The sequence below is a fragment of the Esox lucius genome, chromosome 22, assembly GCF_011004845.1.
Source record: "Esox lucius isolate fEsoLuc1 chromosome 22, fEsoLuc1.pri, whole genome shotgun sequence".
NCBI lineage: Eukaryota > Metazoa > Chordata > Actinopteri > Esociformes > Esocidae > Esox > Esox lucius.
Window position 1 is genome coordinate 13,967,525 of NC_047590.1, and position 25,718 is coordinate 13,993,242.

Below are 25,718 nucleotides of genomic sequence, written 5' to 3' on the forward strand. Positions count from 1 at the left end.
CAAGAGGTCGAGCGGGCGGGCGCGCGGGGGGGGGGGGGGCGGATTGGGGACACCCCGGGGGTCTACCATCTTTCTCTTCTGTGTGGTGAAGCTTGGATGGGTTCCGCCTGCCAGACCTCCATTTACCGAGCCGCTTGAAGAAGTTCTCCTCCTCGTCCCGGCCGTACTCCACGCCGCCACCCTCCGAAAGCTTCACGTTGCTGGTGAACTTGACCTGCAGGCCAGGCACCACAGACAACAGCCAGTCATTTCATGTGGAAATTATATTTACAGCTAAGTAAACTAACGTGAATAAAGCATTAAAAAGGTACACTCTGGTCACGTGATCACCCCACTGACACAACCAAGCTCCTCCAAAGATACACTGTTTCAAAATATGACCTCACCTTGTCAAAAAGTGACCTCACCTTGTCTAAATGTGACCTCACCCTGCCTCAGACAGATCACCACCAATCACAAACCCAGTCAAAATGAGATTCCGGTGTGGTTCAACTAATTGTTTGTCAAATCTAACTAAGGTAATCAGATATGTTCACAATTCTAAGCTTGTTCAAGTTTCGATTGAAATGCCAAGTCCAGTTGAACATCCCGCAGTCTGCAAATCTGTCTGTTGGGCAAAATGAACCCCCCGGTGATCAAGGTGTCCTCTGACCTTGGAGCTCTGGCGAATGAAGGACAGTCGGTCCACAGAGCTGATGTCCAGCAAGTCTTCCACCCCGTCGGTCAGTCCAGATAGTGATGACCGCTTCAGCCAGTTACCTGCGCACACACACCCCCCCCGCCCACACCCAGTCAGAAGGATGGAGGATGGAGGAACAGGGATGGGGGGAGTGCACAGGGCAAGGTCCACATCTGCAGACCGAAACCCACAAACAGACAGAACGAACGCACGCGCACGCACACACACACACGCACACACACACGCACGCGCGCCATCACAGCAAAATATGGCATCCACGAAAATGCAAACAAGATAGCATGCAGTACACACTCACAGTACAAGGTACATAGGAACAGTTGTACACAAAAAACAAACAAGTTTGAAGCACAAACCCCCACAGACACACACAGACACAGACACACACACACACACACACACACACAAACATACGTAAGACAGAGATGGTAATTGGAAGGCGAACAGTCCCACGGCATGCTAGGGACAAAAGGAACACAAAAGAAAACCAAAAAGAGATGAAGTGAATTATCTACACGACCAATAGTACAGAAACAGGAAGTTAGCCTACAGTACACACAACCAATAATGTTGACACAAGAAGCTAGTCTACAAACAAACCAAGTTAGCCTACTAACAACAAATATTGCAGAAAGAGGAAGCGAGAGTACTCACAACCCATATGCTTAAAAACTAACTTTGAGACGAGCTATGAATTGAGCTACGGGTTCATCGATATGGGAACAAGACAGAATCCTAACTTCCACTAAAGTCACATTTTCAATTCAACATGCACTGGCTTCAATGTGAGTTAAAGGTTTTCTCAGAGAGAATGACGTCACCTCCATGAACCAGCATTTCCTGAGATGGACACAGGGTGGCGCTGCAGTACTGTGGGGGGCACTGCAACCTACCGATGGGCAGCTTGAGCTTCTTGCGCAGGGAGATGCGCCTGGAGCGAGAGCGTGAGCGCCTGTCCGTGGTGGTGCCTGAGTGGGCAGTGGTGCACTCCGAAGTGTCCTGCTCTGATTGGCTGCTGGTGTCACTGGCGGCACTCTGCGACTTGAACATCTTCCTCCAGAAGTCCTTCCGACCCAGCAGGGCCCCCGGAATCTGTTCATCACTGTGAGAAAGACAAAGAGAGAGACGGGGGAGACAAAGATGGACTGTGAACAAAACGACTGCAGAGTGCGTGTGTGTGTGCATGCGTGCGCGCGCGTCTATGCAGACAGCTCACTGCTCTGGTGTCTGAGGGGGCCGACTGGAGATGCAGCTGCGGCACTCGTCAGCCGTGGTGGACGGCTGACCTCCCTTCTCTCCAGACACTCCTGCTTCTGACCTGCATCATCAGAACACAGAAAGAGAGAGAGCGAAAGAAGAGAGGAAACGAGATGGCAGGAAACGAGATGGGAGATAGCAGATGAGGGTGAGATTTTGTCATCTTTAAACAATTCATAACCATCGTATGTTACATATCATTCCTCAGTATGTCCACCACTTAGGCACAGGATATAGATTTCCAGGCAAAATATTATGTGCTTATCCAGTTTACTACATCAAAACCACCCTTGACCTGGAAAGGCCTGCTGTGTATTTGATTCTAGGCCTGTGATTGGTTGTTGATGCCATAGATATGGTCCTTGGTCAGTAGGCTACCTCCTGGGCACTGTTGGTTTGATGATGACCTCCTCCTTCTCCTCTGGTTTCTTGGCGGTAGCCACTTTCTCAGCTGAGTCCAGGAGCGCGCTCAGTGCCACCCTGCGGAACACGTTGCCATGGGACTCCTTGATGAACTGCACCAGCTGGCGGATGTCGCAGTACAGACCCTGGGAGAGAAAGAGAGAGAGGGGTGATGATTAAATAGAGAATGAATTAGAGAGAAAACTAAAGACAGAACGAATTAGGGAGAAAGAAAACTGAGAAGTTAGGGGGCGGAAAAACACCAAAGAATAGAGGTGGAAGACACAAATAGAGAAAGAACAAAATATAGAAAAACAGAAGACAAGAGACAGAAAGTAAGAGAACCGAATCAGTAATAAAAAAATTATTCCTAGATAACTTTCTGCATTAGACATGATGGACATTTTTTTAAATTATATTTGGCAAATAGGACTGTTCGACAAAGTTATTAACACTGATGCTAGAGTAAACATACAGTAAAACACTTTCTAATCTGGCATTATGTACAGCATTAACCTCCATAAGAAAAATAACAGAATAATTTGACTGGGGTTGAGGGCTTCAGTGTTGCAATCTCAGCCATATATTCTCTCTTTAATATTCACATCAACGAATTGGCCAGCATTCTGGCAATATCCTTAGCCCCTGGTGCTAGCCTCCATAATTCAGAGGTTAAATGCATGCCCTTTTCAGATGTCCTGGCCAAACTGTCACCCACAGCACGTGGCCTATAGCACTGCCTGGACTTGCTTGACACCCAAAATACCACAATAGGGATTTTCCATAGAAGACCCAGATATGAGGGAATTAGACCAAAGTTTGGAAGTTGTACAAAATGTATGGAGAACCGCACACACTAAAATGACATAGGCTGAGGAGATGATGCAGAGAATTGGGTATTGGCAGCACTCTTCATTGTAGCCTGCAACAAAAACAAGGAAAGCGTCTGGCTTTCCCTTTTGTCATTTGTGTACTATATAATCTATGGATTGTCTTGATGACAATATTGATTATTATTATTAGTGTAATGATATATTGCAAACTCAGAGCTATTTGCGGGAAAGCAATTTCAATTGAATTATAAGAAAAAGAGAGCAAGAGAAAATGTGTGTGTGTGTGTGTGTGTGTTTGTGTGGGGGAGGGATGGAGAAGCAAGAAGAGAGGAAAAAGGAAATTACATTTTAGACCCCATTCAAAAACCAACAATAAGCTGACCTCATTCATCCCACTGTAGGAGATAAACCACTTTCATCAATAGCATTATTAGATTTGTGTTTAGTGTGTGTGAGTGTGTGTCTAAATGTGTGTGTACTTAGGAAGCCATTCAGCTGGAACCCAGTGGTAATTGGCAGTGCTGCCACGCAGTACTGCAGTAAGCCAGTGTTGAACGTCAGCTCTTACGCCATCCTGCAAGCAATGCAGTCAGCCTGTGTGTTACCACAGAGCTGCTATTCCACCTTGCCAACTTTGAACCAAGAATAGTAACGCGAAATACTTTCTATTAAATAGCAATGGGACCATTTTTAGTGGGATCTCTAGAACCAAAGCATATGCAACAATGCGACAACAAGTGAAATGTCTTTGTCTTGGCAAAAAAAACAATAGACAACTGGATCGTCTGCTCTTGTTTTTAGTATTGTAAATTGAAAAAAAATGTGGTGAGTTAAGAGGGTATGTTTGAAAAAGCAGCATCATTGAAAACGTAAATTGTCTAAATATAAGCTAGTCTCCCAGCTTGGGTGCTCATAAATAGTATATTCACTTTCTGAAAGCCTCTAGGTACAGTATTTTACTTCTAAATGTGGTTATGACAAATAGTTAATGAGCGCACAGCTTGTCAGTGACAGCTTTCATCCGGTATTTATAATTTATTAGTCTATTACCACATCCATCAGAATGAATAATGAATAATTGAACAAAACCTATTGCACAGTAATTGATGTGATTGCTGAAACCATTCACGCCCAGCAAGACATACAGTGACTTCCTTCAGTAGTCTTTGCTTATTTTTGCTCTATACTCCAAAAGTTTTGATTTGAAATCAAATGAGGTAAAAGCACAGATGCATTCAATATTTAGTCTTGATTTCAGACAATTAATTTGCCTTTGGAGTCAGCCGCTGGGGTCAGTCAACATTAGGACCAGAGTAGTGTTAATGAACGGCAATGGAACCATTACTAACCTCCAAATCCGACAAAATGAATCCAAAGTACACCAAAACCTTTGGCTTAACAAATAAAAACTGTTTAGGACATGATATAAAAAAGGAAAGCACTGGACAGCTTAGCAAGATTAGAAGAAAAAAAAAAAGAAAGAAAAAAAAAAAATCAACAACTGTCAGACAGATCAGGAACACCCGCCACGACCATCCGCTGGAGACCAGAAACACTCGAGGCAACACTACAAGATGCAAACCATAAGCTAGCTTTAAAAACATAACGGACAGTCCGCTAAAAAGCCTGCAGCGTTCAGTAAAAGGGTATTATGGACATTCTGAATCAGATGATTCAAAGATTAACATAACCACCAAAGTGATGAGGGAAGTGTAGTTGAAAAAAAAGAAAAACACCTTCCCAATATCTACACTAGACCACTTCATCTGTGGAAGATGTCAGAGGGGATGTTCTGGCCAGGCATAAATCAGCAGAATAAATTCTCAAGCGTGAATAAACATAATTCTAGCACCAGCTATTGCATGCGAACTAAAATGGACAGCGCTTTACCATACAGCAAGACAATGACTTCAAACATACAGCCATAGCAGCTAGGGAGGTTTTCACTGCCAAAGTCAAATTTGAAGTCAATCTCCAGATTTATATACACTTGAGCACGCCATTCATTTGCTAAAGATAAAACTTAAGTCGATAAGACCGCAGAAACAAACAGATGATGGCCGGAGTACAGCCCAGGCAGAGCATCAACAGTCCCATGGAGACAGTGGGCTGCTGGCTTCAGCCACTTACTGCACACACTGCATGCAAATACTAAATGCATGTGCTTCATTCGGACGTTACGTTATTCTGTGCCCTGAATATTGTCATTTCTAAATAGTGAGAAGAAAGTATCGGAACAGGGAAGTGTTAAGGGGGGCACTGTATATGAATTAGTTGGGGGAGGAGAATAAGTCTATGTACAATAGGTCAAATCCAAATCTCCAGGCAACATGAGTTTGTCTACAAGTAGATGTTTATCCAGCACCCAGTTATGGGAACGTGACCGGTGGAGAGGAATGGCTCACCAGGTTCTCAGGGCTGTGCAGTTCGTGCGTGGTGGAGGCGCAGCGCGTTATCAGAGACTTGAACATGCAGCCCACCACCACCGCCTCCATGTTCTGGGCCAACGACTTGTTGTCCCCAGTGGTGAAGTTATTTCCGAAACCGGCCTTATCTGTGAGCAAGGAGGTGGGGGGGGGAGGAGGAGGAGGGGGTGACCAGACATCAAACAGGCTTGATACCAGCAGTAGAAAAATCAGCACAACATGGACGCTCACCCAGGTTACTGTAATCAAACAGACCGAGCTCAAGCGAGCTCTGAGGTAAAGAAACGGGAGGGGGACAGAGGCTGGGGAACAGAGGGTACAAAATCATAAGCATGGATGAGATGCCAAACTGAAAGGGGATCAGGGTTCCAATAAGAACACATGCACGTGACTAAGGCCTGCTAGAGTCAAGAAACTGATCTAGGATCTGTAGTTAGTTCGAAGTAGGAAAGATAATCCCTAAGGACTTGTCTATTGCTTTGTATCCAATCAACGTCATTGATTCCCGGTTAGGGGGAAAACCTGCCAAAGATATCAAGTGGTTCCGGATTTAAACATGGTTCTAAATTTCATGTGTCATTTAATGAATAGAATTTTAATTCCGTGAAGGTTTTCTAAATAATTTGGGCGGGGCGGGGGGTGGGGAGTGGGGGCGGGTTTGGGGAACTGCAGGTGAGGAAGACAGTTTATACGAAGTGTTACCTCTGCAGGCAGGAGTGAGATTGTGCAGAAATGTGAGCAGTGTCTGAAAGAAATGGTGGTCTGTCTAGGGCACTTTATTTAGATATGAGTGTATCTACCGAGGTTTCTTTTTTTCTCCCTCCTGGACCTCTCACCTGCACTGCCGTACTCTGCAAGAGAAGAGATGCGGTACACAAGTTGATGGCGGTCAGGCCAGCGGCACACACATGTAGGCGACGCGCGCGCGCACACGCGCACGCGCGTGCGTGCAGAACCAGGACACGGCAGCCCCAGAGCCCACTGCAACTGGACTTTGGGGAAACGCACACAGACGCACACACCTACACACAGACTCACGCCACTTAGTTACAGGGAAGAAGCTAAAAGGAGGGGGATGGGGGGAGTGACCCGTGCACTTTCGGAAATAAAGCACTCATCAGTTCGTAAACTTGCCAGTTGTACAGATCGGTCGGGGGACTCAAGTAGTTTTCGCTCACACAAATAGAGACGAGCTGGAATTGACAGCTGTTTGACAAGGGATGCGATGAGCACCACACAGGCTTGTGTCGGCAAGTGTACAGAATGGATGAGTTAGCGAGGGGAGGTGGTGAGCGTCGCTTGTTTTAGATGGATGGAGGGACAGGAAGAGCAGAGAAGGACGGGGGGGGGGGGGGGGGACAGTTCAGACGAGTGGAGGGAGGAAGAGGAGCAGTGACAGAAACTGAGATACTCTGTACACAGTGAGAGCTCTGGGATGCGGTCGAGGTGTGTGCCATGAAGCATAGCGGACGGGAGCAGAATTTAAACACAATTACTCAGTTTTCTGTCAATTCTTAAGTGTCTGTCTACAATCTGCTGGAGCTTTCATTTCAGGTTAGTGATTGCTATTTAAAATACTTTCAAATACTTTGATACTTGATTTGACTGTTGTTATTGAAAAAACGGTTACAAATCACTAAAGTGCTTGGATTTAGAGTTTTAGTGAAGGTTACATGACAACAGACCTGAGTGTAAATGAAACCCAGGGCATTTCTAAATATTCTTTATTATTATAATTTTCTGTTTCTGAAAATGGTACTAAATGATAGAAACAAATCCCTCTGCGTTGACAAACAATATTAAGCGGTGAGGGGTGGGATGTCAGTGGCGGCTGGTTGCATAGCATGACCTGTGCTTCATCCGTCCTCCTACCGTCATCCATCGTCCTACCATCATCCATCCTCCTACCATCATCCTACCATCAGACAGGAGCGAGGGCTGTGTGTGAGGCCGCTGAGTGTGGCCGGCCGTGTCTCCGCGGGCAACACGCACAAACTCGGCGCGCGCCCCACACACACACACTTACTGTCGGTGACGGGTTCCATGCAGAAGCCCAGAAGAGCGTGCAGGAAGTCCACAATATTGTTGAGGGAGTCCTTGTTGACATAGTCCCTCATGGTCTGACGGAACTGCGCCTTGTCCAGCTTGTATAAGTTGGTCAGGCAGTTCTGGGCCTGTGCAGGAGTCACAGGTTAAGTACATGTGCACATCACTCATTAAGGACACATTAACAACACTAGTTCGTTCATGTAATTGTGATACACCTTGTGTATGTTTATGTGCGGAAATTGTCTGCATATACAGTGGGGCAAAAATGTATTTAGTCAGCCACCACTTAAAAAGATGTGAGTGGCCTGTAATTTTCATCATAGGTACACTTCAACTATGAGAGACAAAATGAGAAAGAAATATCCAGAAAGTCACATTGTAGGATATTTTATGAATTTATTGGTAAATTCCTCTGTAAAATAAGTATTTGGTCACCTACAAAAAAGCAAGAATTCTGGCTCTCACAGACCTGTAACCTGCTCCTCTGTCCTCCACTCGTTACCTGTGTTAATGGCACCTGTTTGAACTTGTTATCAGTATAAAAGACCTGTCCACAACCTCAAACAGTCACACTCCAAACTCCACTATGGCCAAGACCAAAGAGCGTTCAAAGGACACCAGAAACAAAATTGTAGACCTGCACCAGGCTGGGAAGACTGAATCTGCAACAGGTAAGCAGCTTGGTGTGAAGAAATCAACTGTGGGAGCAATTATAAGAAAATGGAAGACCACTGATAATCTCCCTCGATCAGGGCCTCCACGCAAGATCTCACCCCGTGGGGTCAAAATTATCACAAGCACGGTGAGCAAAAATCCCAGAACCACACGGGGGGACCTAGTGAATGATCTGCAGAGAGCTGGGATCAAAGTAACAAAGGCTACCATCAGTAACACACTACGCCGGCAGGGACTCAAATCCTGCAGTGCCAGACGTGTATAAAATATAACTTTTTGGTAAAATCTCAACTCTTCGTTTTTGGAGGAGAAAGAATGCTGAGTTGCATCCAAAGAACATCATACCTACTGTGAAGCATGGGGGCAGAAACACCATGCTTTGGGGCTGTTTTTCTGCAAAGGGACCAGGATGACTGATCCGTGTAAAGGAAAGAATGAATGGGGCCATGTATCGTGAGATTTTGAGTGAAAACCTCCTTCCATCAGCAAGGGCATTGAAGATGAAACGTGGCTGGGTCTTTCAGCATGACAATGATTCAAACACACCGCCCAGGCAACGAAGGAGTGGCTTCGTAAGAAGCATTTCAAGGTCCTGGAGTGGCCTAGCCAGTCACCAGATCTCAACCCCATAGAAAATCTTTGGAGGGAGTTGAAAGTCCGTGTTGCCCAGCGACAGCCCCAAAACATCACTGCTCTAGAGGAGATCTGCATGGAGGATTGGGCCAAAATACCAGTAACAGTTTCCGTGTCCAGAGATCGGGTTGTCTAGGCCCCTGCCATTGACTGCCGCCCGATCCTCTTCGCACCGGCCCCTTATGGTCCCTCGCGTGGGTGGTGAGCCCACGGGAAGGCGGCCCCACGTCGCCCGTTCGGGCTGGGCCCGGCCACCAGGCGCTCGCTTACGAGCCCCAACCCCAATGCCTGGCTCCAGGGTGGGGCCCCGGCTGCGCCATACCGGGCGACGTCACGGAACTCAAAGTCTTTATCATCATTAAGGGGGTTTTGAACCGCTCTTAGTCTGACCCGTCGCCTAAGACCTGTTTGCCTTGGGAGACCCTACCAGGGGCATATAGCCCCAGACAACATAGCTCCTAGGGTCACTCGGGTACTCAAACCCCTCCACCGCGTTAAGGTGGCAGTTCATGGAGGGGCTCTTTGCAGATGATGTTGATGTGTTGGCCCCTTCTAACCAGGACCTTCAGCATGCACTGGGACAGTTTGCAGCCGAGTGTGAAGCGGTGGGGATGAGAATCAGCACCTCCAAATCCGAGGCCATGGTCCTCAGTCGAAAAAGGTGGCTTGCCCACTTCAGGTTGGTGGAGAGTGCCTGCCTCAAGTGGAGGAGTTTAAGTATCTAGGGGTCTTGTTCACGAGTGAGGGAAGGATGGAACGGGAGATCGACAGACGGATCGGTGCAGCTTCTGCAGTAATGCAGTCGATGTATCGGTCTGTCGTGGTGAAGAAAGAGCTGAGCCGCAAGGCGAAGCTCTCGATTTACCAGTCAATCTACGTTCCTACTCTCACCTATGGTCATGAGCTTTGGGTCATGACCGAAAGGACAAGATCCCGGATACAGGCGGCCAAAATGAGCTTTCTCTGCAGGGTGGCTGGGCGATCCCTTAGAGATAGGGTGAGAAGCTCGGTCACCCGGGAGGAGCTCAGAGTAGAGCCGCTGCTCCTCCACATCGAGAGGGGTCAGCTGAGGTGGCTTGGGCATCTGTTTCGGATGCCTCCGGAACGCCTTCCTGGGAAGGTGTTCCGGTCCCGTCCCACCGGGAGGAGACCCCGGGGAAGACCTAGGACACGCTGGAGGGACTATGTCTCCCGGCTGGCCTGGGAACGCCTCGGTGTCCCCCCGGAAGAGCTAGAGGAAGTGTCTGGGGAGAGGGAAGTCTGGGCATCCCTGCTTAGACTGCTGCCCCCGCGACCCGGCCCCGGATAAGCGGAAGAAGATGGATGCATGGACCAGCAACAGTGTGTGAAAACCTTGTGAAGACTTACAGAAAACGTTTGACCTCGGTCATTGCCAACAAAGGGTATATAACAAAGTATTGAGATAAACTTTTGTTATTGACCAAATACTTATTTTCCACCATAATCAATCAATAAATTCATTACAAATCATACAATGTGATTTTCTGGATTTTTTTTCTAATTTTCTCTCTCATAGTTGAAGTGTACTTATGATGAAAATTACAGGCCTCTCTCATATTTTTAAGTGGGAGAACTTGCACAATTGGTGGCTGACTAAATACTTTTTTGCCCCACTGTATGGTTGTTTATCGCTGCCACTGTCTGCAATTCTGTGATGTGGTAATATTGTCCGAAATACACTCCCCCTCAGAGTTATCAATCGTAACAGGTGTCTTGAAAAACAAGACTGCCTGAATGAATGAAGGTTAAATGAAATAATTAAATTAAACAGGGAAATGGATTAAAAATCCCATTCAATGATCATCCATCTCAATCGAACCGAAACGGATGCCGTTTCCTTTCACACAGACAAAGCCCCTTATGAATGGAAAGTTGTCTACGCTGCAGACCGCGCCCGCATCTCGGACTAGGTCTGTCTAGCAGAATGTGACCCCAGTGACCATTCAAGCACATTAAGTCAATTCAATTAAACTCAGTCAAAGCCAACTCGGGAAACGTCTGACCTGCATACGGAGGCGATCGCCGGAGAGACCTCGGTGGCCCTCCCCGCAGCCGTAAGCACAACCCAGAGACTTGACGATCTTAATGAGCATGGTGAGAGCTAGCCTGTGGGTGCTGAGCGAAGAGCCGTCCTCCTAAGGTTGAAAGAGGATTGTGTGGCATTTACAAAAGGCAGCAGGTTATGGGAGCGAACGGGCCTAGGCAATTAGGTCCGATGGGTGCAGCTTCAGATCTCACACGCTCACATTGCCACGGACACACACGCACCTTGCTGTCTTTCTTCTTGTTGTCCTTCACGTCGTCCCCGCTCCCTCCACCGCTCCCGCCGCTGCCGCCCCCACTTCCCCCGCCGCCACCTCCTCCATCCCCCCCCCCTCCTCCTCCGCCAGGCGGCGCCCCGCTGCATCCTCCAGACAAGCCACCTTGGGCTCCACCCAAGCCTTGATTGGCCCCCTCCTTGGGGAGGCGCATCTCCTCGTTCTCCTTTTCGTCTGGCTTGGAGAGCTTCTTGCCCATGCCAGGCACCACCCCCAGTTGGAGCAAGCAGTCGATGATGTTGAGGGACACGTCGCAGATGCGCGAGCTGATATCGTGGGTCAGCACGGCGTACAGGGCCCGCAAGATGGCCTGGGAGTGAGTAGAGGGTGCAAAAGGGTAAAAGCCACAGTCGAATCGAGTGAATGTATTTTTTGTGAATGTATCTATCAGAATTTCACATTTCAGATGCACAGACACAGACAGACAAAAGAACAGAAAGTCAATGAATCGGCCATTCTATTTATTATATTTCCATGCATGTAATCCTATTGGATAGGAAAATATAAGATGGATAAGTGAAAACCGGGCTCTGGTAATTTCTCCAAAAAGACCAACCAATGGCTGGGGACCCTAACCCTTCTACTCACGGTAAGGTCCAACATGCCATTCTTCAGGATGAAATTGTTGGTGCCCTCGATGCTGTCACCCTCCTCCAGGCACGAGTAGTTGATGCACGAGTCGGTGAGGCTCCGCGGCAGGTTGGCACAGGCCAGCGGCTCGGTGGGCATCTCCGGGATGGGCACGGGGTTGCACAGCTTCTTCATGTGTTCAGTGAAGAAGTCGGCATAGCCCACGTTAAAGGATGCCACCGTGGTGTTGAACGTTGCCATGGTGATGGTGGAAATCTGGGAACGCACTGAGGAACGGGGGGAGGGGGGTGGTTTTACAGATTCTGAGACAATGTTTATGGATGGATGACGGAGAGAAGGACGGATGAAGGATAGCTGAAGGGTAACAGACGGATGGATGATGGCGGGATGATAGATGGATATGGCTATGGATGAATGGAGGGTAGATGAATGGTAAATGGATTTAGAGACGGATGGATAAAATGATGGATAAATCTATAATTCAGTATAGAGTTCAACCTGCGTGTGTACAAACTCACCCTCTCCCTTTGCATGCACCGTGTTGTCACTGTGGCTGTTGGAGTGGTCAGGCATGTCTCGCAGCAGGGAATGATGGGAGTGTGAGTGTTTAACGCTCAAGCTGTCCGCGTCCGCAGCCGTGTCAGAGCTCCCTCGCCGTGTGAACTTCCCTAAAGCGCCATCAAACGCACAAAAAAGCAAACCCACACGGTTACAACAAAACGCACACTACCCCGCACTGACAGTTCCAATATGGTCAGGCCCCTCCTTTGACACTCATACACAACAGTTTACAATCAATATCCCATTCCAAGATTAACTGTACGAGGCCTTTAACATATAGGCCACAGTTACACTACTTGTACTAGTAAAAATGCTGCTCTAGTTTCAAAATTAATGACTAGTAATCTCTATTGACAGAAATAGTATGGGTAAATAGATGAACATAATTACACTGACATAGGATAGGCTGACATTAATAGATTCACAGACAGCATGTGGCGTTGGTCATATACAGACCTGGGTTCAAATATTATTCGAAATCTTTTCAAATACTTTAGTCGGCTTGACTAAGCATGCCTGGTGCAATGGAACCAATAAGAAAGCTGTGAGCCAGCAAATCCTGCCCATCTGGCACTGCAGGCAGGCTAAAGCAAGTGCAGAAACAGACACACCAACACACAAGCAAACATCAACCACACAAACACTAAAACACAAATGAAGGAATTTCAAAAAAGCATTTGAACCCAGGTCAGGTATGGTACCCATGATGGTAGCCTGCCAGCCGCCCCGTTCCAGCGCCCGCCGGTCGTCACCCAGGCCTGAGAAGCTGCCGAACGAGAAAGTGGAGCGGGTGGGCGACACGTCCAGGTGATCGTCGTGGAGCAGGAAGGGGACGCCCATGCGGCGCTGGCGCTTCTTGCCCGTGTGGTGGAACGGGATGGAGCCCTTTCGCTCACGGTCCTCCCTCCTGTTCTTGAACTGTACCACGGTCGTTATTGGGAGAACAGATGACGAGAACATTCATTCTAAATCTTCTAACTAGACCAAGGTAGTATTGTGTTGAGATGTGTTGTGTTGTTTGTGCTGAGATGTGTTGTTGTGTTGAGATGTGAGATGTGTCGTGCAGAGACGTGTCGTGTCGAGATGGGTCATGTCGTGTCGTGATGTGTCGTGTCAAAATGTGAGATGTGTTGTGTTGAGATGTGTCATGCTGTGATGTGAAAAATAGGAAGGAACAAAATAGAAAGTGTCAGTATGTATGTGTGTGTGTGTTTGTATGTAAGCGGGCATGCCTTCACGTGTGTTATTAATTGTCAGTGTGTGTGTGTGTGTGTGCGCGTGTTTGTATGTAAGCGGGCATGCCTTCATGCGTGTTATTAATTGTCAGTGTGTGTGTGTGATTAAAAGAGAGTGCTGAAACCCAACTTTTTGTGGGGTGTTCTCTATTTTAATGTCTCACCTTTTTGAAGAGGTTCATTCCCAGGTCGGAGGACAGGTCAGGTACAGCCTGTCTGCGCAGGTTGGTCATTGACACTTTGGAGAAGGTTTCTGAGCTGAGGGACTTGGCCTCCTCGTTGCACTTGAGACTCATGTCCTTAGATTGGCACAGAACACACAGGTGAATGGTCATTGGCCGTTGTCAATCAGAGAGATGTAGCGATAGGATGCTTTACTGCATGGAGACAGTCAACACTTAAGATGATCTAAAGACGGAAAACATGACCTTTTACATGAACTGACCAGTCATTATGCTACTTAACATTGTGTTACATTTTGTACTGCTCAGGGATTCCCTGCTGCAGGCAATGTCTGTGGCGACAGTTGCCATGGGCGATTGTTTATGCGTGACAAAGAAGTGTCCTGCATATTAATGTGCAATCGGCTGAACTGTCTGCCGAATCTGCATTTTCATACAGTTATTGATCGTTAATAGGGTTCATATCTTTGAGGCTAATTCAGACAATACTTAACTAACATATCATGTGAACATAACTAAGATTTGATGACAAATTTACAGGCAAAGTAAACATACAATTACCATTATTACCTTTATCTTAACAGTACTGTATTGAGAAACCCAATGGGTGCAGTAATGTACCTGAGTCTTGTGGGTGTTGACAAGAGAGGGCGTGGCGGCCACCATGGAACTGCTGCGTGGGCGTGGCAGAGGCGGGACCAGCGGCTCCGGGGGGCGTTCCGGGCGCTCCTCCAGGATCTGACGCAGGCGCTGCAGGTAAAACATTAGAGCCCAATGCACCCCTTCCTCTGTCCAATGGGGCTGCAGCAGACAACGCAGGACAGCCACGTCAAAGTAGGTGGCGTAGCGTGCACGCTGAGCCAGGGAGACGGGGATGCCCGTGGGTGCCGAGGTCCTGGGGAAGGAGAGGGGAGGGCAAGAGTAAGAGGAGTGAGGACAGAGTGAGGACAGAGTGAGGACAGAGTGAGGACACTGTCAATGACATCAATGGGAGTCAATTAAAAGAACCTGTGAACAGCAGTTATGACAATGCGCTTCACAACAGCCTGGCCTAGATCCCCCTCTTCCCAAAACAACTAAAGCTTTGGGAAATAGCCAAATAATTTTTTTTTTTTATTAATGTGTAACTTGCCAATTACAATGCCATTCGTTATCTGGTCGAGATAATCAAATTAGCAGGCTCCATCCTCTTTGGCCACGTTCATAATTGAATAACATAAAAACATGGTCAATAATAAAACCGGGGGCCCCTGTAGCATGTGTTCATTTGGAAAGTAGAGGTCTAGGGACTGGAGGTTCAGACTACGTGAGCCTGATACAAATAAGGCTTTAACTCAGGAACAGAGACGAAGGTCGCTGGATGGGACCCATTAATCTGCCCCTCCCTGTTTCAATCCGTTTTGGTTGATGCCTCAAGCACACGGCCTTGGTGCTAAACAGGTCGATCGCCACGGCTAGACAGCACCACCGCATCTTTAGAACCATATTTAGAAACTACTGAAAGCAGAGCGAAAAAAAATTGGAAGAGGGCTGGACGGCGATGGAGGGTTGAGAGGGTGTAACTCATTTCATGTTAGCTTTATCTATTAAATGCAGACAGGTCAAAGCGGTCAATACTGTGGGAATCAATGGCAGAGAACAGGGAGCAGGTAGTATCGTGTTACACTGTCTAGCACCCACAAACACGTGTGCGGACGGGGGGCAGGTTGCTGGGACGATCGAGTGACGTACAGACGCCCAGCCCCTCGGATAGATGCTGCCCAACCCCCACGGCTGCCTCCGTTGAAGCGATGCGGCAGCTGGGGTTGCCATGGATACTGCATCAGACCGGAAAGAAGCAACTGGAGTGTAGGGCGACGCCAGGGCTATACATCAGGCGTCTTAATCAGGAGCCTGACGACAGAGCTACTTTCACAGAACCTCTCGGTGCAGCTGGTTATTAGCCAGGGACAGCTTCTTGTAACTGGTCCTCCTCGCGGAGTTCAGAGGGGCCTGGCTGCAGAGCTCCGGGAAATGGACTAAGTATAATTTGTTATCCCCTCTGCATCAAGCTGTTCAGAGTCTCACAAGCACAATACTGTTTACCTTCCTCTAAATTCAGCTCGTCATTCAGCAGAGCATCCGTAAACATGAGCATCCGTTTACAGGAGAGCATCAGTTTACATATTAGAACTACATCATTAAGCCATAAAGAGCAATAATGCATTCATTCTCATTGTGGAGAGTGTGTGTGTGTGTGTGTGGTATACATACAGTACACACACATTTACGGAGGCAAAGCCTGGATATAAGAAAGCTGTCAGGTTCCGGAACCTTCCAGGCACCGCCAGCAGAGCGAGCCCCACCCCAAGACAGCTGCATCCAATAGCCCATATACAAATGGCTCCAAGGACGCTGCTCGGGGAAATAGATGGAACTGAGGCCACCGAAGAAGCCACACTGGGACCTCTACGACACCATGCATTGTTCATCCATCATTCATTGGTCAAATCACGGCAGTGGTGTCTGTGAAATTGTGTGGATTAGCGAGATTCATATCCCTGAGCACGTGTTCTAAATGTAAATCCAGGCAGATGGGTCCTTCAACGCTAGAAGGCAAGCTTTTTACATTTTATATAGTCTGGAAAAAGGTATCTGCAACACACATGCTACCTTTTATACAGCAGCATATACAGCAGGACATTTCATATAAATGTATAATATATATGAATCATGCTAACGCACACCATTTCACAGAAGGCACTGGCATGATTTGACCAGTAAATGACGGATAAACAATGACTCTTGTCATAGAGAGTCATTATAAAATATAAAGCATTTATAAAATAACACAGACTGCCCCGGGGTGGTGCGTCATTCGTGAGAGACGAAATGTTTACAGTCGCTTTGTCCATCACTGAGTGGACGAGACTGCTTAACAGTTTACACCTAAATAATTTGCCCTTTCTCAAAGCAGGCGCAGATTTGGTACTTGGTCCATGGGTCAGGCTGGGCAGTGGGCAGAGCAACATTACGTGCCAGCCTGGTACCCTCTGCCAAGGCACATAGAGTTGGAGTTTGGCAGTGCCAGCATTAGACATGCAGCATGTTAGTTCAGCATCGTTACCGTGGTTACCTAGGGGTAAAATGTCTCATCGGCGTGAGAAGGGGGGCGGAGACGGATCTGGATCGGCCTGTCCATATCTGGTGGCTGCCTGGGAGGCTGAGAGGAACGCCATGTTGCTCATTTGGGTGTGTGTGTGTGTGTGTGTGTGTGTGTGTGTGTGTGTGCGCTATAGACTACTGAGACATGCTCAGATAGGCCAGGAACAGAAGAGGCCACAGACTACATAATGTAACATTCAGCTAGCTGAATAAATTATATTTTTTAATTCCTGTGTAACAACAAGTTAATAATATGCCAATGTTTTGCGATATGGCGCATTCAACTACCTTCGGCTTACATACAGTATCACAACGCATGACTAAAAACAGCAATTATGGATTCAACCGAATGCCCCTTCAAAGTGTTCAGCAGTTGAAAGAACAACAGAAGAACTATTTTGGTACAAAGCTAAGTCTAGATGCAAGGACCAAGCATTGATGAGCTAAAAAAAGATGCAGTCGGTCATTTAGTCACTTTCTTCCTGGCCAATGGGACGCATGACATGAAGATGGGCATTTAACTACTTATCCCTGAGCAATGGAACTCTGTGTGCCATCACCCCTCCTCTAGTCCCTCCACACCAACTGCTGTACATCAAACAATGCATCTGTCAAACGGCCAAAAGCTCCCACAGGACTCCACGGCAAAGGAGGCGTGCAGGTACCAGAACCAAACCTCTCCGACAGGCGACAGGGCAGGCGGGGAGTACAGGTCAATCTGGACAGGGAAAATTCCCACCTCCCTGAACCGTCTCATTGGCCGCGTCGTAGCCCTCAGTAACGGGCCATCTGTCTCACAGAGACTAACAGGACAGTGCTCACCACATGAAGCCAAGACCAAGGTGTAATAACAGCAGCATGCTGGACCCAAAACCCCCTTAAACCTCTGCATCTGAGCAGATGTGTATACTGGAACTCGATACCTCAACTCTAAATTAATGTATAGTATTTTAGCTATTTAGTGCACGCTATCCTCACAGGGAAGTTTAGAGCAGTAAGTGCATATATTTTCATAGTTTTCCATCCCACATGGGAATCAAACCCACGACACAGGCGTCACAAGTGCCATGCTCTACCAACTAAGCTGTAGAGAACTCTCCAACTCTTGAGTTTTTGTGTGTTCTGTCCCTATACTTTACAAGAGCACTACATCAAGCCCAACTCTGGGTATGAATAAACTTGAATAAAAGGGATTCTGAATCTGTGTATTGCCTAGTTGTAACGGCTTACTTCTTCTTTGAGACCCCTTTGTCGAGGGGAGGAGCCTGACGTCTCGACGGCCCACCTCTATCCACTGAGTTGCCGCGGCGACAGCTCTGCTCTCCAGTCCCAGGGGAGGAGGAATCGGATTGGGCCGTTTCACAGACCACCTGGAAACCCTGCAGAGTAAAGCAAATAAGGGACTGTCATTCAAGAGGCTCCAAACCTCTGCTAATCAGACGCTTCATTCTCTGGAGTCACTCACAGACAGACAGACAGACACACACACAGACACACACAGACACACACAGACACACACAGACACACACAGACACACACAGACACAATTAGCAGAGACCCTGGGGTGGAAGAGGGGAGCCAGGGGAGTCTCAGTGTTGCCTGAGAGGAGCACTCACCACGGGGCCTTGGTTGCTTGACCCACAGGGGCTGCACTGGTTGTTCACTGGGGAGTTCCTCTTGGCTGTTGACAAAACAGATGGTAGGTCATAAAAATAGAAACAACCGCATTCTTAATTTTGATTCAGTTTAAGTTTTCTAAAGCTGGAACATGATCCTATAGCAACAAGAAATGGGAATTATTAATTAGATTTAAATCATTATCATACATGTATGTTTTTGTACCAGGAAAATCAAGTCTCTTAAAATCCATTCCTCTTAAAACTACTTTTTCAACCTGATATACACAACACATTCAAATGTAAAATATTTTGCAACAGGAGCATCAAATTAAGATCAAATTAATCTCAAATGAACCCCTGTAAAACTGTATTACTAAGACATTTGCTTTAGCAATGATCATGAACGGTTCATTAAGAACCACCAAGCATAACACAGAAGATTCCATTGATTCAGCAGTGCATGTCTTCGTTGGTGTCCTCTGGCTATCGTACCTGTCACAATGTTCCTCACAGGCTTAATGAGGGCAGAGAAGGCGGGAACGTCAGGTTGCCGGTGCTCCCACATTGGCTGCCACAGGACAAGACCGCTGGCCAATCGGAAGGTCAGGTCGGACTCCTAGTTGACGCATGGAAAACGGAATAGAATTAAATTCTGAGAGAGTGACACAAATTTTAAACACAGGCCGGGGGGGGGGGGGGGGGGGGGGGCAGGAGTGGTACAGGAAGAATGACTCATAGGTACTTCAACATGGTGCATGATGGGAGAAAACAGGAAGGATGAGTCACAGGTACCTTAATGCGATGGATGAGGGGAGCAAACAGGAAGACAAACAACTCCACAGTGGCCATGCTCTTGTGGAAGAGCTTGGTGCGGGCATGTTCATCCTCTTCCAGGGACCCACTGCGGCGTGGCACACCAGACCCAGAACCGGTGCCTGATCCCGGGCAACTTTGGCCACCCCTATCCGGCGGGGAGCCCTGGTTCCCCATCCCCAGAGGCTGGAGGAAAGCAGAGCTGCTGCTGCCTCCCGACCAGCCGTGTCCCAGACTGGGCTCGTGGTTGCACTCCTGGGCTGCCTCCAAAAGCATCCAGTGGAGCGTGTGGAGAAGCTTGGTCTCTGCCACGCCCAGCTTGTCCTGGTGACCTGGGGGTTTAGAGGATGGGCAAGGGAAGAGGGTGGCGGGTCAGAGATCAGCCAGTGCAAGACAGTTGGTCGTTGCTATAAATGAGAATATGTTTTCAGTCAACAGCCTGGCTTAAATAAGGGCAGCGTGCGTGCGTGCGTGGTCTTGGGTAGTCTAGCGAGCTTGAAAGGAAGGTGCTATGCCTAGGTGACCTCGCACACACAGTCCGTCAAGAAATTCAAAGAAGTTTTTACAATTGCGTGTTTAATTTGTGGGCTCAAAATATGTTAAACGTGTGCATGCATGCGTGTATTTACTATGTACCCAGCTTGTTCCTGTTGGACAGCAGGATGGCAGTGCAATGTAGTACATGGGGCAGTGCAGCCTGGACCAGCTCCCATCGTGAGATGCTCTGGATGGCCTCGGACAGCGCCGGAGAGAGCCCATGAAGCTTGTTCTCCACCAACACCCGCTCGAACGACTGCAGCACAGGGACAGAGTGGACTGTATTCCATAACTGTGTTGCAAGAGCACCTGGCCATGTGATCTTGTTCCTATAATGTGCAAGTCCAAACTAATCCTTTCATAAGCCTGAATATATTCAAGTGACCACTGATACAGAAGATCCATTGAATACCAGTAAATGTTGCTCAAGCTATATGTGGCCCCAAGGAAATGGAAATCAATAAGCCTTCAGGAAAGAGGCAGGCCTCAGCTAACTGGCCATTAACTTTTGCATATACACTGACACGTGTTTTTCGCTACAATGTAAATATTACTTACAGTAGTTTAAACTTTAAATCATAGTACTAACACGACAAGGCAAGGAACAGAAAAAAAACAGGACAAACACCAATCCTCTAAATGCCCCCGTAATTCGCAGGTGCGGAGAGGATCAGATTATACCGTGGGAGAAGGGAGCAATTATTCATTCTAAGCATTATTGCATTTTGAAAATGACTTACCACACAAGATGCTTCATATTGCTTCCCTAACTTCGGCCGCAGAAATGCGCTGTAATAATGAAAACATTGGGCCGTATTTAATTTGCGTCAATTTGCATTGTGTTGAAAAATGACATAATACCGTACCACATTAAAACACAGAAAATTCCGTGACGAATATATTTAGAGCTAGAGTCAAATCTCTTGCATGTGCCATGCAATCATCATTAAAATTATAAAATATGATTACTTGTGCCATCAACGCATCTGCAAATAACAGTAAACATATGCCAGCTGACCATAAACCGGATGGATGATAAGGCAATCATGTTCACCTTTTTTCAGTCATGTTTTACAGGTGTGACATCACTGGTGTACGAGAACTAGCAGTTCTAAAGCATTTCCTTATTATTTAATAAATGCATTGAATAGGCTTCAAAGCCTTCCAGAATGAACTAACGACGCATTGCCAAATATGACTGCCATGTAAATGGATTTATGAGAAATAAAAAGATTGTTTGACACATACATTAAAACCTCATACTCCGCCGTATTTTAATGTATAGACTATTAGGCTAGGGAGCGCGTTACCATGGCTGACAGATCACGCTATCATTTCACAGTCCATATTCTCAGCCGCGGCAAACACCTGTTATCAGTGGTCCTCTCCACACTAACCTGGTCTGCCTCCATAAGAAGGTCTGGATCGGAAACGGTATCCCCTTGCCGCACTCCGTGTCGGTGTCATCCAGGCTTTTTCGCTTCACCATTTTCGCCGAACTGTCGCGGTCGAGATGCGGAGGTGCTGGTACCTGGCCCCGGTCCTTGAAGGTGATGTGACGCCTCACGACATTATGATTCGGTTCGTCTTGTGTAAAATGGCTGCAAGTGTGGGGAGCGGTAGCGGTAACCGGCGGAGAGCAATCTGGTTTCAGCAACACCCTCAGAACAGCGGCGGCGAGAAACGGCAGTGATTAATCGCACAGCAGCGGACTGGTGAGCTGCTTTAAAGACGCAGTGCCACAACTAGGAACAGCTGTTTTCCTTGACAACATCAGTATGGTCAGTTTGGCTAGGAACCATAAACCACGAAGAAAAACAACGAATTATCCGTTTAGACAAGCATATAGCTCATGCAGGCTTGAATATTTCTCAACACCCCCTTATTATTTAATCTCCATTTGAAAAACATCAACAGGTTGTTTGCCAAATCCCTATAGCTGTTTTCATTATATTAGCTTTTTATGAAACTGAAGGGCAAAATAAGGCACAAACGTCATCTAGTATTATTTACATAAAAAGGTTATTGGGCAAATTTGATGTACTGTGTACAGACGCCCAGAAAATATAGTCTAGACCTATATTCTAATATGTTTAGCGATATTTGTTCATCCCTGAGTGGACAAGACCACTAAATAATTATACTAAAATAATTATTTCTCAAAGGTCATGATATTTGGTTCAGATGGACCCCACATTTTGTCCCATAAGGGTCAACAACACCTGTATGCATACAACGAGGTTTCCCAAATCATATAACCTGAAATGACCTCCTTTATTGCAATCTCTCAATTAGCCTACATATAATCCATACACACTCATAAAAATGGGTGCTCATTCAATTTAGGGACATTCAGAATTTTCTTTTGAGCTAATGTTTTTTTTATTTTCTTTACATTTTTTTTCCTGTTATTCCTTTGCCGTCAGCATTGTTTCAAACATTGGAAAGTGTGCATATCTTGGTCTCTTTAAAAACATTTAATCAGGCAAGGGATTGTGGAAGGGGAAGGAAAAGGGAATTACAGAAGACTTAAGGGTAACCAATAAAGGGACATTTAAGACAGGAGGGAGGATATCACAAATGGTGACAGAGAAAAATGTCTAGAACATTACTTTTATTTTTTCCTTCCACGTCATCCCTTTAGCAACAGAGTTTTTAAATCCATCTTTGCTTTATTAGCCCTCTTTCTCTGTCCGAACCATCTGACTGGGACAATGTCACAGTGTACACGATAGCTGCACTTTTCATGGAATGTTTTATTTAAATATAAAGCTCCAGAAACGTTCTGAATTCTAACAGAAGTGACCCAGCCCCTTAGCTCATTCAAGGTCAATGTTCTTGCTACTCTAAAAGCAGGAAAGGGGGACAATTTGAAGCAAATTAGTTCCTGGATTCAATCAGAAAACGGGTTATAGGCTTAAAAAGGCAATCTCAGATTGAGCCGACATCAGCAGAATACATCCAAAATAGTAAATCTCCTTGAACATTGCCCTTAAATGCTGCAATGCCTATAACGTGTTTTTTGATTGAATCCAATGCTGGCAAAAACAGGATAGCCTATAGAAAGTGTGCAATGAATAGATACAGTATAGCCCCTACAGTTTCCACTAAATATTCTTTTTTTACATCTATGTCCGGGATATCTCTGTACTAATTCACTGGCTTTTGCCAAATCAGCCCAAATAGCGATGCATCATGAAAACCACAAAGCTATTTCAATTTAACATTCACATCACTAAGGCAGAAAAGCAGCCAGATGTTTTGTGGAAGAGGACTATTGGAAAGCTAGCATTTTATAGCATTTTGACTTAACAAGACTGCAACGCGTAGCCAAGCTAATGCAGCCACAAGGAAAACAACAAGAACGTGACATTTTCACTATTTATGGTATAAAAAAAGAAAACAAAACCACATTTTACCTAATAATTCAGCGATAAACATCATGATGCCATAGTTTGATGGCTAATACCAAACCAATTCAAAACGTCAAAGCACAATTACAGTTACAATGATTTGAATTGTAATAATTTTTGTTCAGAAATGGGACAGTCTATAGCAGGGGTGTCCAAAACATTCCATGGAGGGCCGAGTGTCTGCAGGTTTTTGGTTTTTCCAATAAATCGGTTCCCAGTTCACACCTAATTAGTAACCTAATTAGTCAATCAAGTACAAAGAGAGAGCGAAACCGTGCAGACACACGGCCCTCTGTGGAATAGTTTGGACACCCCTAGTCTATAGTCTAGCGACTCATTCAGAACCTGGAACACAGTATCTTGCATGTACAGAACAGAACCAGCCTGGGTCTGTTAATACAGCCGAATGGAATGCCGTTGAGATCCCTCCCAACCAATGAGAGTAACTGTGAAGTCTGGGGCGACGGATAATGCCCTGGCAACATTATCACTGCACCTGTTTTGGTGCCTTAGCTAGCACACACACAGGCCTTCCACAACGTAAGTTCAATGTGGAACAGAAAGAAAAAAACACATAAAAACACAAAATAACAGAGTTGAGCACATCCATTATGTACGAACAGAAAGAAAAATGAAACAGAAAAATCTCCTAAATTCAGTCTTTAAAACCCTCCTGATGGTGGTAGTTTCAATATTTTCCTAAGGAGGAGTGGTAGGGGAGGTGTTTGGTGGAATGTCAGATGATGGAGTCTTTATACTCTGATCGAAGTCTTCGGGTTGCTTATCTTGGGGGATGGCAATGAAGGGTTGTTGCAGTGTAGGACTGACAGGGAACAGCCGGAGGTCAGAGGGTCAAGGTGACCCGGGGGGGTCTTGGAGGACAAGGGCTGAAGAACCGGGGGAGGGTGTGCGAATGAGGCAGGGGGCTCATAAGCCTTGCTTGGCCAGGGCAATGGTGACGTCCTGGGCCAGCGTGGACAGCTGCGGGGAATCTAGGAGGTTGATGCTGCCCGTGGACGACACGTTGCTGAGGCGGTGGGGGGACGTGCCCCCTGTGCCGCCCGGTGACAGGGTTATCACGTCCGCCCCGTGGTCCACGCGCGCCTTGGCCGTGTCACGGAACGTCAGCTTGTGGCTCTCGATCTGAGAGGGAACGAGAGAGTGAAACGGTTATCCTTAGCGGGATTCAAACCCATGTCCCTGGTGTTATCAGAAGCATGCTTGAACCTGCGACACCATCAACCGTATGTCAACCTGGGTTGTGTCCATTAAGGGATCCGACTGATGGAATTATTTTGCAACAAAGCATGAAAATGAGAGCTTTGATGCTCCTGTTGCAAATCCTCACCATGATTTGTCCTCCTCCGGGGGTGTGACTGGCGTTGGCCAAGGAGCCCACTTTGGCCTCTGCCTTGTCCTTGAAGTCCAACTTGACACTCTCAATACGAACGTTCCCCCCTCCTGTAAGAGGCGACAAGAAGCAGGAGAGAAGAAAAGAGAACAGGCGAGGGGAGACGTAAAGGACATGAAAAACAAATCAATAATTACATACATAAAAAAAGCAACAATGATCCAGGATATACTCCAGGAAATCTGAACAACACCCCGTAGCAATTTAACTTCAGCCATAGTGACTCGGCTGAATTACAGCAGGGTTCTTAAAATGGAACAAGAAACAATGTTCTTCATGCCCTCGTCAGACAACAGATTGCAGTGGTTTCACTATTGGAGACATTGGTTGAGCGGGGGGGTTGCTGGGTACCTGGCCGGTGACGAATGTTGGACATGGACCCACACTTGGCGGTGACATGGCTCAGGTCAATCTTCTTGGTGGTTATCTGGACCTGTGAGAGGTGCATACATGTTGTCTACTGCCGTTGATAAATAAGGGAAGGGACCCGTCAAACCGCTTGGATTTGCAAGAGACTGCGCCCTCCACAAGAAGGCATATGATATGTATGTGTTTCAAATACAGGAATGGCAAGGAGCTCAGTGCAATATACGAATAACAAACTGGTGGAGAAATACACGATCTCACTAAATACAAAGACGTTTGTAGAGGGCTGAGGGAGGAGTATTAATACCCTCATACGTTGGCAGTGAAAGGAGTAGAAAAGAACAGACTCAACGTTATCAAACAGAATCTCAAAACAGTCATCTGTCGATGAAGTAAATCCAATCGCACAACTTCTGAAAGAACAGCACACAATTGACTATAGTTATCTAACACATCAGAGCAAGCATTATTAAACACACAATAAGCACTCAACACACATTCTGGAATGTGGCCATTGATGAAACCACAAAAAACA

The 25,718-nt window shown here is 46.6% G+C and overlaps 2 protein-coding genes across 12 annotated transcripts in view; both read right to left on the reverse strand.

Moving 5' to 3' along the window:
- The window catches only part of LOC105023133 (unc-80 homolog, NALCN channel complex subunit), a 53,865-nt gene extending 32,139 nt beyond the window's left edge, over positions 1-21,726 (reverse strand). Inside the window, exons 1-21 of the mRNA XM_034289911.1 lie at positions 21,391-21,726; positions 20,734-20,782; positions 20,093-20,249; positions 19,436-19,788; positions 19,136-19,259; positions 18,641-18,705; positions 18,255-18,403; positions 14,502-14,775; positions 13,863-13,997; positions 13,165-13,381; positions 12,421-12,570; positions 11,900-12,168; positions 11,262-11,621; positions 10,997-11,128; positions 7,642-7,789; positions 5,595-5,743; positions 2,333-2,502; positions 1,914-2,015; positions 1,591-1,799; positions 653-759; positions 127-214 (exon numbers count right to left, since the gene is read on the reverse strand). Coding sequence (XP_034145802.1) covers positions 127-214; positions 653-759; positions 1,591-1,799; positions 1,914-2,015; positions 2,333-2,502; positions 5,595-5,743; positions 7,642-7,789; positions 10,997-11,128; positions 11,262-11,621; positions 11,900-12,168; positions 12,421-12,570; positions 13,165-13,381; positions 13,863-13,997; positions 14,502-14,775; positions 18,255-18,403; positions 18,641-18,705; positions 19,136-19,259; positions 19,436-19,788; positions 20,093-20,249; positions 20,734-20,782; positions 21,391-21,482 — 3,499 coding nt within the window. The 5' untranslated portion in view covers positions 21,483-21,726. The remainder of the gene's footprint in view (positions 1-126; positions 215-652; positions 760-1,590; positions 1,800-1,913; positions 2,016-2,332; positions 2,503-5,594; positions 5,744-7,641; positions 7,790-10,996; positions 11,129-11,261; positions 11,622-11,899; positions 12,169-12,420; positions 12,571-13,164; positions 13,382-13,862; positions 13,998-14,501; positions 14,776-18,254; positions 18,404-18,640; positions 18,706-19,135; positions 19,260-19,435; positions 19,789-20,092; positions 20,250-20,733; positions 20,783-21,390) is intronic.
- A 725-nt stretch (positions 21,727-22,451) lies between these two features.
- The window catches only part of LOC105023134 (microtubule-associated protein 2), a 51,341-nt gene continuing 48,074 nt past the window's right edge, over positions 22,452-25,718 (reverse strand). For all 11 annotated transcript variants that reach the window (XM_034289649.1, XM_034289644.1, XM_034289648.1 and 8 more), the window contains 3 exons: positions 25,169-25,250; positions 24,755-24,867; positions 22,452-24,549 (listed from right to left, as the gene is read on the reverse strand). In XM_034289649.1, the coding sequence (XP_034145540.1) occupies positions 24,334-24,549; positions 24,755-24,867; positions 25,169-25,250 (411 nt within the window). In that variant the 3' untranslated portion in view covers positions 22,452-24,333. The remainder of the gene's footprint in view (positions 24,550-24,754; positions 24,868-25,168; positions 25,251-25,718) is intronic.